Source organism: Apis florea, unplaced genomic scaffold, assembly GCF_048593485.1.
Source record: "Apis florea isolate Af1SG1 unplaced genomic scaffold, ASM4859348v1 contig_1615_pilon, whole genome shotgun sequence".
Lineage (NCBI taxonomy): Eukaryota > Metazoa > Arthropoda > Insecta > Hymenoptera > Apidae > Apis > Apis florea.
The window spans coordinates 5,080,637-5,093,831 of record NW_028256416.1 but is presented as its reverse complement, the minus strand read 5'-3'; the positions used below and the strand labels follow the sequence as shown (position 1 = coordinate 5,093,831).

The 13,195-nt window shown below is 35.3% G+C and overlaps 1 protein-coding gene across 2 annotated transcripts in view; it reads left to right on the top strand.

Annotated features, from left to right (window-relative positions):
• The window catches only part of LOC100868390 (uncharacterized), a 65,369-nt gene that overhangs the window by 41,611 nt on the left and 10,563 nt on the right, over positions 1-13,195 (top strand). The window contains exons 2-5 of one of the 2 annotated variants that reach the window (XM_086917937.1): positions 5,685-6,108; positions 9,007-9,172; positions 11,931-12,071; positions 13,017-13,141. In XM_086917937.1, coding sequence (XP_086774063.1) covers positions 5,766-6,108; positions 9,007-9,172; positions 11,931-12,071; positions 13,017-13,141 — 775 coding nt within the window. In that variant the 5' untranslated portion in view covers positions 5,685-5,765. The remainder of the gene's footprint in view (positions 1-5,684; positions 6,109-9,006; positions 9,173-11,930; positions 12,072-13,016; positions 13,142-13,195) is intronic. The other variant, XM_086917941.1, reaches the window with a different exon arrangement.

Sequence of the window (13,195 nt, the reverse complement as noted above, 5' to 3'; positions counted from 1 at the left end):
ACCAATTACGATGAGCCGGCTGTTAAATCGAAAACGGCGGCCAGATCCAGCTGGATTATGTCACTGGTAGAGAGGAGCCGAGGTGGAGAAGTCGACCTGGGTGAACGCGAGCTCTCCGAGGAGAGGACTCCACTCTGGCCCCGGGGTGAATCAGTCCTTTGTGCCTGCCTCTCTCAGGGTCAACCGCTTTCGGTGCAGTATATGCCTGCAACGTTTACACGTACACGCGCGAACACGGCCGACCGTCTGACCGTGGTCTACCGGGTGTCTTGCGAGTTGTCAAGAGATTGGACGTTGAGTGTGGTAAAAAGTCGAAAAATTGCCGCCAGATGGCGGTTACGTTGCGTTCGAGGACACGATTATTGGTTCAATCGTAGTTTACAGAGCGTGTCACGACTCTTGATCGCGATTGGATCATTGGACGACGGGTAATTTGAGAAAAATTTCCACCAGATGGCGCCACGTTACGTCCAGCGAATTGGTTTAATCGTAGTGCGTTGTGGAGGTTATGGATTGAATGATTGGATTATTCAGTGCTCGATAATTCGTGGAAAAATTGGCAAATTGTCGCCAGATGGCGTGACGATATCACTGAGAATATGATTTTAGAGGTTAGAAATTGAGGTTTGATGCGATTGCAATTTTCAGTAAATATTTGAAAGAAGTTTTAGAGAAGAGATTGATCGACGAGAGTCGATGGAAGTTACGATTATTGATTGAATATTGAATAATTCGTGAGAAAGTGGAGAAATTATCGCCAGATGGCGGTGACGATGCCTCCGAGAAGATATTTTCAGATCGTATCAGGCACTGAAGTATATTTCGATCGTATTTTCAACGATTGAAAGACGAAAGAAATTCAAAAAAGGAAAATAGAATACGGTATAGAGTATCTCTTTCAGAAATTTCGATCGACGATCGAAGAACGAAAATTAACACCGATTAAAAAAAATATAATTAGATAATTAGATAATTATCTCTATCTCAGCACAACAAAATAACGAAATACGAAAAACACTCTCAATTTTAAGTCTTCCCCTATGCATGGAACTTCCCAGTAATGCTGATCCTACGCTTTCTTCCACTTTCGATATCGGGACGATAGTTTTCAACCTCCAAGCCGGAACCTTTCGCCGGGGGACAAAAGAAAGAGATCGTCTCGGTTGATCATTGCAGAGAGAACATCAATTCATTCGAGCCGAAACGACGAATACGATTTAACCAATCATCGATCTCCAATCATCCAAAACGATGGTATCTTCGTCGATTCATCCGGGCCACCCTGTACATCCTAGTGGCGAGAATTTTTCATCTCTCCCTTATTGCTGCAGGAAGTACCAGCGTCATAGAATTTTTTTCGACCGAAACAAAGAGAAATTTCTGCAGTGTAATATTAAATTCGATCTAGGCTACGCGAAACAAGTTACCAGGAAACGATTTTCATCGTACATCAACGTGTCGTTTTTTTTCCTTCCCCTCTCTTTTTTACATACAAGATACAACTTTCACAGGAATCGATAAAAATTTACTTATCGCTCGATCGGTCTCGTATCAAATTACGAGAAATACTTTAATCCGCGATGATTTTTTTTAAATTGTCATAACGAAAGGGTGACCGACAGAGACAAAGATCGCTGGCGCGCACAGGCGGCTTTTTAGGAGCCGTAACTTATCCCGCTCCCCTTTTTTGTCCCGGCCCTTTTCGTTGGCGCGACGTTTCACCAAAATCGAAGAAAAAAACGAGCGGGAGGCCGTGACTCCCCGCTAAAGGGAGATGGAAGGGGATACGAGGAGCTTTGGGCAGCGTGCATTCTCGAAAATTTCGTGTTTAAAATTTGTTTACATTGAAATATCGAAATTTTTAAATTTTCTGGTATTTTTCTAAAAAATTAGAAATTTAAAAATCTCAGAGATTTCAATCGATCGCAAGATAGATGTTGATAAATATAATTTCTCGGAGAGAAAAAAAGTAATATGAGACGAATATTCGAAAGTTTTGTTTCAATTAATTACCGTGTTTTCCGTTCTCCAAGATGAAATATAAAAGGAATGTATATTTAATATGTACATTTTTATTGGATCTTGCTTTTTCTTTTCCACTGCAAAACGTCCTTCGAATTCCGTGTAACGACAAGTTGCAATTATAAATTATGCATGTGATAAAGAATCGAAAGATAAATCGTTTCGAAAAAAAAAAAAAAAAACAAAGTCGTTTGGAAGATAAGAATACGTGGAATGGAAGACGCAGAGAAGCGTAATGTCTCACGGTTCTCAAGTCCGCTTCGTTCATCTCGTGCGAAGTTTTCAAAATTGCTTCAACCATTGACGTCACAACACCGAAGTGACGTTAATATCTGAAACCACATTTGGTCCGTTTCTTGTGACGAAGAGGATTAATTTGTGATAATATATCGTTGGAGAAATTTCCGAAACATCCAAAATTTTTTATTTTTCGTTATTATGGAGGAACAATGGTAATTTTTGAAATTCGGTGAGTGGCAACGAATTTTTTTGAAGAATTAATAATTATCTTCGATTATTCGTCTACATAATATTTATTCCATCTTTCTACTGAAAATATTATACACTTTCATGAAAATTCTAAATTCGAAAATTTGATACTACATATTTATATTGTTTTGAAGTTTATTTAGATATTCGTTATCGTTATCTTAACTTAATGTTGATTTGTCGTATTTGTAAGCGAAAATTTTAAAGTATAATAGAAACGATAGAGAATACAGAGAAAACAAAATTATTCGTTTGCAAAATTTTGGAAAAGAAAAATTCGGTTAAAAATTTATTTTTAATCTTCTAACCCCCTGTTCATCGACACGAAACAGCTATATGAAACAACCGATTGTTATCGAATACTTAGAATAATTCTGCATAATCGTTGCGCGCAATTACGTGCACGAAGAAGGTGGAATTAATTCAGGAAACGAATCTATTCTTAAACCTAATCCCTTAGAGATTCTCTTATCCTTACGGATGATAAACGACCGACTGTTCTCAATTCAGAAAATCTTATCTAGTGGATTATCGGTGGATAACGAAGGGTGGGAAAAGTAGTGCGGTTTAATTAAAACTGCGTGGCCAACGGTGTAATTGTGTAATTGGTATAGCGTTCAGGATAATATGTGGTTGCACACGTGCTATAATAATAATAAACGCGATTCTGTGAATACCACTATCGTTGAACGTTTTTAAAAAACGTTTCATTTGAGACGAAAATTATTGAGATGGAAAATTGATGGGAATTTTTATTTTGAAAAATAATGAATTTCATTTATAGACGCCACACAAATTTTAAAGTAATTTTTATCTCTTGTCAAGATGAAATAAATTATTCGATAATTATTTTTGTCACCGTGGATGTCGTATTTATGAAACGGTTGAAGAAACTGTCGCGGTTCACGCACATTGAAAGATAATACGATACTGGGGAATACTTTTTCTTTTCTTCTAATTAAAAAAAAGTTACTGTAACGCGTGTACTTTCCATTAGATAATCAAAATTCGACGAAGGTGACGAAAAAAAATTTCATCACTTTACCATTTTATTAATTTGACACGATGAGGCAAATGAACGATATTAAAAAGAAGAATTTTTTGGGAAATATAATAAGAAATTCGAAAACGGAGTATGTAACTTTGCAAAGCAAACAATGCAACGCGCAATCGCGTTTAATCAATAACGCTAAATCATGTATAAAAGAATATTTTTCCTGCTCGCAAGTGAAAAGATTTATTTGCAAATTCCATTTGGCAAACGAAGCGTAACGAGCATGGAAAATTCGATCGATCATACGTCGATCCCACTCGTTGAATTTCGTCAGCAGAAATAATCGGATCGACTTACTTCCAGTTTCTCCAGCTATAAATTACACACCACGATCCGAAATCGGTCACCGAGAAGCTGCTCGCTCGACGAACGAACGGAAACTGCGAAATGCGTTTCCGATATCGGGGAATATCCTCATTCAAGCGTGGAATCACGGTGCACTGATTCTTCTGATAATAAAAAAAGAAAATGGAGAGCTAACACTGATATTCTCTCTCTAAAAAAAAAAAAAAAAAAAGAAAGAAAAAGAAATTATAGCGATATACTGTAGAAGGAAAAGTAAAATTTTGAAATGTTTAAATTGGAAGAACAATAATAAAGGATGAATTGGTGAATAAAATTGAAATTTGTTTTCTTCGAAGTATTTAAATTGAAACAGTTTAATGGAAGAACAGCGAATGAAGATAAAATTGAAAGAAATATACGATAATGAATAAAAATAAAATATTTTTTTCTAAAAAAAAACATTTAAATAAAGATAGAGGATATTTAATTTATATTGTAACAAATCAAGTTTTTTTTATATTTTAATTATTGGTTTATAAGATATAATTTTTTAGATGTCCAGATCAATTATGGTTAAGTCGATATACTTAAACAGTTTTTAACGATGTTACTTTGTTGTAATAAAATTAATTAAAGTCGAAACTCGTTACAAGTTGAGAATAAATAAAACAAATGAATTACTAGTCTATGTATGTTTTCCAACAGCCACGTTTCGTTATCCGCCTTTCAAAAAACGAAACATTCAACATCATTGCCATTTATTAAATGGATTTCCTTATGTAATTTGATTTCTTTCTACGCATCATCGGTAAAATCAAGAAAAATCAACGCAATTGGATGAAACGGATATTTTTCACGCGTGTCAGACCATCAATCATCGTATTGTGCAATCTAGCATATATAGAATGAAATCTCCAATCTTTACAGTATAATTAAAATATTCAGATAAAATTTTTCAGAAAAAGAAAGGACAGAAAATGAAGACATAATAAGAATTTATAACGCAAATTATAATGAAAGATAATTAACGCAAAGAATAATTAATATTTTAAATGGTAATATACAGTAATGGGTATTTTATTATAGCAAAAAGTTCAATATAAAATGATTTTTCAAACATCTAATATATCAGTGACCTTAATAGCTCAGCTATAACCATAAATATTTAAAGAAAAATCATGAAGTATTAAAAATTAATTAATATAAAATATAAATAATGTGTACACATAATTTCTTCAATATGAATTAATCAACAAAAAAGTACAGTAATTATTCTATAAAGGAACAACATTCTATTAATAAACATATAATCAAAAGCCATTCATTTCTAATGAAAATCTATAGAATAAATATTACCATAAAACAATAGCTCTAAAAAGATTCAAAGATCCAAATATCACAGAGATCTTTCTTTCGAGCCTATTCTCTTATCTCCAAAAAAATCAAGACACACGAAAGTCGATCCAAAGTTTCAAAAATCTTCATTCAATTCTTATCTCTATGAACCTTCCCATTCGATAAAGTCAAGAGAGAATCTACTCCAAAGTTCCAAATACTCACGATTCTCATCTCTATGAACCTTTCCATTCGATAAAGTCAAAAGAAAATCTATTCCAAAGTTCCAAACATTCACGATTCTCATCTCTATGAATTTATCCATTCGATAAAGTCAAAAAAGAATCGATTCCAAAGTTCCAAACATTCACGATTCTCATCTCTATGAACCTTTCCATTCGATAGAGTAAAAAGAAAATCGATTCCAAAGTTCAAAACGTTTGCAAAAATCTTTTCTCGAGCCAAATTTCTCATCCTCGTAAATGTTTCCGTTCGACAGAATCGAGACGCATGAGAGTCGATACCGGGTGATCGGTGATCACGTGAGGGTCCAGCAGTTTCCGGCGAGGCGTATCGAGAGATGTCGACGGAGGATGGTATAGATAATCCGGCGTTCGCCAGCGATGATTGCGCGGCCGAGTCGCGGCTGAACGATGAGCAACAGGTGACCTTGGATCACAAGTCGGAGGGCGGTCCCGTGGAGAACGGCCATCAACGGGCCCAATTCGTCTCCCAACAGTATGTCGAGCCCGGCAAGACCAGTCCCGATCCTCATCATCAGAGGACCGAGACGAAGATCGAGCTGACCAACGACACCAACGACAAGACCGTCGTCGAGCCGAAAATGAACGGCGTCCATGGAAATGGAAACAACAATGATGCCAGTTTCCTGAACAACAGCGCGACCAGCGTGCAGATTAATGGTGAGTGGTCTTGTTTATCGCGAATTTCTTTTTCAATTCCTTTTAACGTAAAATTTGAAATTTCTTGTCTAGTCGCTGTTAAAAAAACGATCATTATCGTTTACAGTATAAATTCGATTTAAAATTTTTACAATTGTAAGAATTAATCTGATTGATGATTAAAATTGTGATTTTATCGGGATACGTGATAATTATGATCGAGGTGGAAAAATTTGATATGCACTACGTGTTGCAATTGAGAATCATAATTTTATTGGAATATATTTATTTCTTTAAAATTGGAGCATGTACTGTTTCATATCTATCAATGAAATCTATTAATTTTCGAAGAATGATTATTCATCAGTTAAGAAAAAAAAAAAAGAAAGGAGAACAGAGTGTATTTTTTAATAACAATAACGCGATTTCCACAGTTGAATTGTACATTGATATTACTTCTGCAAAATCAGAGAAACAGAACGAATACTTCGATACTCAACATTATATCGAGTGAATATTATCCAATTACTATAAATCCTCGTAACCAACTATCCTCTGTGAAACGAAAAAGAAAAAAAAACCAATCAACGATCAATAACCTTTTACACTCGCTATCTTCGTCCTTCCCTCGTTTTCATTCTATTAATTTTTCTCTGCATATCTCGCGCGAGAGAGACAGAGATCATTGAAAGAAAACGAGAGAGGCGTAGAAGGCGAAAAAGAGCGAAAAAGGAAGGAACACTTTACGTAAGCGGAGGCCACAAGCTTTTACCTTTCAGCGCGGAGAAAATTCCTCCGCGACAAAAAGCGAACGTGTTGCATTTTTCCTCGCCGACTCGGCTTCAACAAATCCGGATGCAATCCGTGAACCGTAATCTAACCGCGCATAACCAAGAATTTGGTCGTGGATCGGGATCGCTTCGATCTTGGGAATCGCGTAAATTTCGTTCGATGAATAATTCATCGGTTCGGGTCGTGAACGATGGGTTCGTTGCTTTAGATTACGAACTTGGAAGTTAGTGGTTTGATCGAATCGAGATTGCACTGGACTAATATAAACGTTGAAATTTGGTGCCCTTCTTTCTTTTATATAGATTGGTGCTTCGGATTTGGAAAGCTTTTGGAAAAAAATTTGCAAATATCAGGAATGTTAAATTTTGAAATTTTAGTTTGAATCGAGTTTAATTTAATCTTGAGGATCAAAGAGGATCGTTGGGCTTCTTTGAAAAATTTGAAAAAATTCTGAAGGGAAGGAAATCAATGAAATTTATAATCGAATTTCAACAATTCGAATTCTTCGAAAGTGTAATTCGGGTAAAAATAAACGAACTGTTGCACATTGGAATACATCGAGAAAATAATGCAAATTTTTTTAATTATCAGATCGAAGTTAGATAGTTTTGTTGTATTTTCAAGATACACGTTTGCACAAAATTCGAAAGCAAATTAAAACATTGTAGAAATAATTATTACTGCGGTTACTGAAATCTGCATCGATCCGCATGATTTTCGAACTTTCGATCGTTAATTACCACCACCAATATCAATCAGTTCACGAGGAAAAACTCGTTCGAGGTCGGTGAAACGCAGAAAATATATGAACGATCAAAATGATTAATTGAAAAAAAAAATACACTACATGTATATCTATAAACTCGTAACAACAGATTCGGGGAATTAAATAGAGAATCAATTATTAAGAGAATTAAAGGAATTATTATCTCTGTTGCAAATCTTGTTCAAGATTATCTTGAATTTACTTTCACTGGACAAACGAAGTATTATATACTTTGATAAACAAATGTGGCTAATAAATATGAAAGCAATAATTAATTTTATTTATTTATTTAAAAATATAACTTAGTTGATATTATTTCTAATTTAAATAATAATTCTGGAACGTTTCAATATATATTCTATCTATACGTATTCTATTTTATACGTTTCTTATTTATTTATTTTTTTTTTTTTTACTATTATTATTTTATCAATTCCTTGTTACTTTAGAAAGTATAAATTTTAATTGCCTAACCACTATTATTATAAAATTATTCTTTACTTCATTTCATTATTGCTTTCAAAGAGATAAAACGTCAATATATTTGCAATCAACTTCCGTCAATACATAATGGAATATATTTTCTTTATTAGCAAAGTTATGAGCGAAAAATGTTTCTCAATAATAGTACATCGACTTTTGAACTTTGTTCAAATAAACGCGTTAATTAACTAATTTTTTTCTCTTATTAACAACGATTTTACAACTTCGCCCTATAAAATACACCGTGTATTATTTCCATATTTATATAAATTATATAATTCTATAAGATATTATATACGTAAGAAATTTAATTTAAATTCGAATTCATTGTAGTTGCAATTGTATCAGAAAAAGGGAGAAAGTTATTTCAGAAAATTTTTATGAACGTGGTATAATATATGGCATAAGATAATTAGTGAATTAAATCTACGTTCCATTTTATGATATTGTTCAAAAAATTAAATAATCATGTGAATAATAATTATATTCACATGAAAAAATTTACACGAATCGAGTAAAATCTGATACATCTTAATTAGATAAATTAAACTGTACATCGTGCAGTTTAAACGATGCGTCAAACAAATCTTATAAATCATTTTCACTTTATTATCGGGCAATAATTAAAATTTTATTCGCTTATCCTGTGTTATCCTTTTAAAAACCGATATTAACGATCGGTCAATATTAATTAGGATTAGTTCAATAATATCTCGATTGAAATAAAAAAATGATGAAAATCTTCACCATGAAAAAAAAAAACCCAGAAAAAATATCCAATACCAATGCATCTGTGGACAATCGCCATTATCGAACCAATTTTATTTTATTACCAAAACTAATATTTACGTCATTAAACAATTTCTCGTTTCTCATAGATACCGGAAAAAAAGAGCAGATCGAGGCAGTAAACTTGGAACTGGTCTCGATGAGGCCCTACGCGGGCAACAATCTCCAAACGAAGGGTCAGGAAGCTTGCGAGGTTCCAGCTGATCCCTACGAGGAGTACTTCGTTCCAGTGAACGAGCATCGAAAGTACATCAGGTAAAGGAACGGATGAAAAATATTCCCCTGCTCTCTGTGTTCTCTTCCTGGCTACTGTTTAACATTCGATCTGTGTTCACCAGTCCGGGGCGTTACAAGATCGTTTGAACTTTTCTTTTCTTTTCTTTCCTTTTTTTTTTTTTTTTTTTTTAGCAAGAAAGTAAGACGATATCAACCAGAGAAGTGAAATTATAAATATGTATCACGATACACCTCGTTTCTTTTTTGATCTCTTTTCGATTATTTCGAATCGAATCGTGATCGTGGAAGAGCTTACTTTCAGAGTTTTGCATCGAGATCAGACGAAATAAATGTTTGGAGAGAGAAAAATTATCGGTATATAAGAATTTATTTAAAAAGAAGGAAGCATCGATTGATTCGCAAAAAGATATCTTTTCTTTCGCATGCTTCACGAGTTTTGAATTACTAATAATACGAAAAAAATATTAATTTTTCGATTATAATTAATTATAAATTCATCTTGATACTTGAATCTTTTATATTTTTTTTCAGAGTTTCTTGGAATTATGTTTCTGTATACTTGTATTATTTTTCCTCTGTACACAATAATTCTTTTTCATCGCGCAACACTCGATGCAAGAAAAATACATGAAACTTGAAGAAATATTGCTATTGGAATATATTTAAGGCCTTTCCAGATACCGAAATGTATGTTTAATTCATTCCTCGTTTTGCATAGTTGCTAAAACGACCGTCGATTCGTCGAGTTGAATACGGATCAAAGAAAGAACGTATTGTGGTCGAATTCGAAAATATTAATGGCGTAAAAAACGGGGCAAAAAAGTAATTATAATAATACATCATAAATATAATCGAATAATATCATAGATTATGTCACGAAAGTTAATAAGTAAATTCATCAGAAAGATGAAATTCATCAGAATTCCATAAAATAAAAAACCAGGCCGATGCATCAATTTTCGAAAAATAATATCCTGAAACGAAACTTGATTTCATTAAAATTTTAATATTTTTCTCGCGTTATTTTGCTCGTCATTTCTCAAGCCTCCTAGCTTACGTATGATAATATATTCCTAGATTACTTAACGTGTGCAGTATATTTTTCTGCCGATGAAATCAATGTTCTTTATTGCAAATCTTTTCAGTTTGCACGAAGAAAATTATCACGAGGAAATGGAAATTTTGTCATTGTTAATCGGTTTAATTTTTTAAAAATCGACAATCATTACAAAACATCTAACAATCTAATATTTTAATACATTTTTCAATCGACTATAATGTATTTAAATAAACTTATGGAATTAAGCTCTTCTCTCGATATTTCAGCCATCGTTAATTATTCACGTAAATAAACATCTACATTCTGGTAACACGCACGATTAATCGCAACGCCACAAAATGAAATATTAAAAAATAGAGGAGAGAGAAAGAAAATAGCGAATATCGAAAGAACGAAAGTGGTTAGAACGCAACGGATTACGTTCACCGATGGAGGAGCTTGCGAAACGAATGTGTCACAACGTTTCACATAGCAAAACGTAGGAATGACCGTCCTTCGTCGGAAATAGAACTCTGAATCAGCCTCGAATTATTTTCCAATCCGCGAATTGATCATTTTTTATTATCTTAAAAATAAACGATGAATAACAATGATAATAATAATTCTTTTACGACATTCTCACGACGAAGAGCAGAAGAGCAAAAAATTCGTCGGGATTAAAGAAAAAGAAATAAGAGAAAAAGGAAGGGATTAATATGTATAATAAATCTCTATGATCGGTCTGCTGAGTAGTGTCGCGTAGTTGTTTCTTTCTTTTTTTATCGCTTGCTTCTCGTTCGAGGCGACGTAAACAGCATTTTTTCGATTTCTTAGGAAAAGCAAGTAGCAAGTTGATTTATGCTGTTTACCCGATTAGCACGAATATAATATAAAATATCTTGCGAGGCTGTTGATACATATTGCCAATATAGAGAAGCAAGAGTAGTGTCGACAACAATAGTTTGAACGTTATCTTCGCAGGGAGCATATACAAATTCACATACAATTTCACCTTTAATTCTTCACGATCGAAATTCGATATCGTCTTCTATCCTTTCTAAATGGACGTCAACCACTAGATGATCCACCATCATTAAAAAAAACCATTCGACGATAATCATATTTAACTCACGCTTCAACTTTCGATCTTAAAAAAAAAAAGTAATCAAAAAATCGTGCGTCCAATGATTCGAAATTAATCGCCGTATCACCTTGATTAAAATCAAGGGTCGAGAGAGAGAAAAAAAAGAAGATTCAAAAAATAGAAAAGGAGGAGGGCAGAGCGCAAGGAGGACTCGGATCACGCGAGCGAATCGAACCGAACCGAACCACGTACATGCTCCACGCGAGATCGTTCCCTAACGTTAGTAGAGTCACGGTTACATTACACACGCACACGCGCGCGCGCGCGCGCACAGACACACACGCAGCTTCGCCTCCGCTGACCGCGAGGTTATACCGCCATCACCCCGCCCCCCACCCACCCACCCCGCCCCCCCTGCACACCTAAAACACCTAAAGATACGACAGATACAAATGTGTACACGTATAGGAAGGCGAAACACACGTACAATAGGCACAACAGCGCGTACACGCGTGAATAGAGAAACGTATTATACGTAGGTATACGGGACAGACAGACATACATACGTAAGAGACGCACACGTAAGAGGACAGAGTGGCCAGCAGCAGCCGAGTAGAGAGTTAGACGGTGTTTTCTGTTGTCACGATACCTAGCAGGGGTCCCGAGGCCGAGGTTGAAACAACCGTGGCTGGAGTGCGTTTTGATTTGGGCCCCGGCGTCGGCCGCGAGGGACTCAGCCTGAGAGACCCTGCCGCCGGACTGGTCGACTATTCCCACTGGCTGACAGCCCTCAGGTACATTGAAGGATGCTTACGAGGAGACGAGAGAGAGAGAGAGAGAGTGCGTGTGTGCTGATCGATGAACGAGATGGTGGATGCGCACGATATTCTACGAAACTAACTATTCGCTTACAACCCCCGCTGCTCCCCCGATATTTTTTCTTTTTCCTCGGCTCTCCCTCCTCCCTCCCCTTCTCTAATCATGAAACGACGACACGCCCAACGATGGAATGCCACAAGCAATATATTTATTTCACAAAGCATTCTCGCAAAATGCACCCGGGATGACGTGTTAGAAAATTAGGGGGCTAATTAGAGAGTTGGACAGAAGCTGAGGATAGATATATTTTATATATGTGTATTTTTTTTTTTTTTTTTTTTTTATATATATATATATATTTTATTTTATCCCGTTAGGTGCTTCAGGATTCACCGAGTAGTCGCTCACACGCAGCATCATTATTACATTGTTGGAGGATTGTACGCCTAACAGGCCTTTAACAAGCAAAGAAACGATTTTACAACACCACCTCAGAAGCAAGACTCCCAACACGTGGACACTACCGATCATTCGTCGCGAGATGAAACGAGTAATTCGAAATTCTTTTTCGAGAATATATATACATACATACATATATGTGTATATATGTATATATATCGAGAGTTTTAAATTCGAAAACAAGAGGAATAAAAAGAAACAATGATTAATAAAAGTGGAGGAAATTTTTTTTTTGCTCGATTAAGGAGGTCGATTAAGACGATCGCGACGAAGTCGTTTTAGGATACGGTGTCTGTTCGTTTAGGGAAGCTTCTAATCCTATTTGATCGCTGAAAGAAGGTCTCGAAACATTGGCATAGCACAATGCTGTACAAAATACGCTTATTTTTGGGTCCAGGATGGGGGTGAATCGAGATTGTTCGTGGTCATCGTTGTTAATTGCGGGTGAAATTGTGTTGCAGGGGCGAGAAACTTTATGTAACGAAGGATAAGAGATCGAGGAGCTCGTATTGGAGAAGAATGGCCTGTTGGGGATGTTGCTTGGCAGTCGTGCTGGTAGCTGTTATCATCGCCATTTTGGCGGCGAGTAAGTGTCTTTCTGCCTTAAATTCCTAATTCGATGATTTTTGTCTTTAGTATG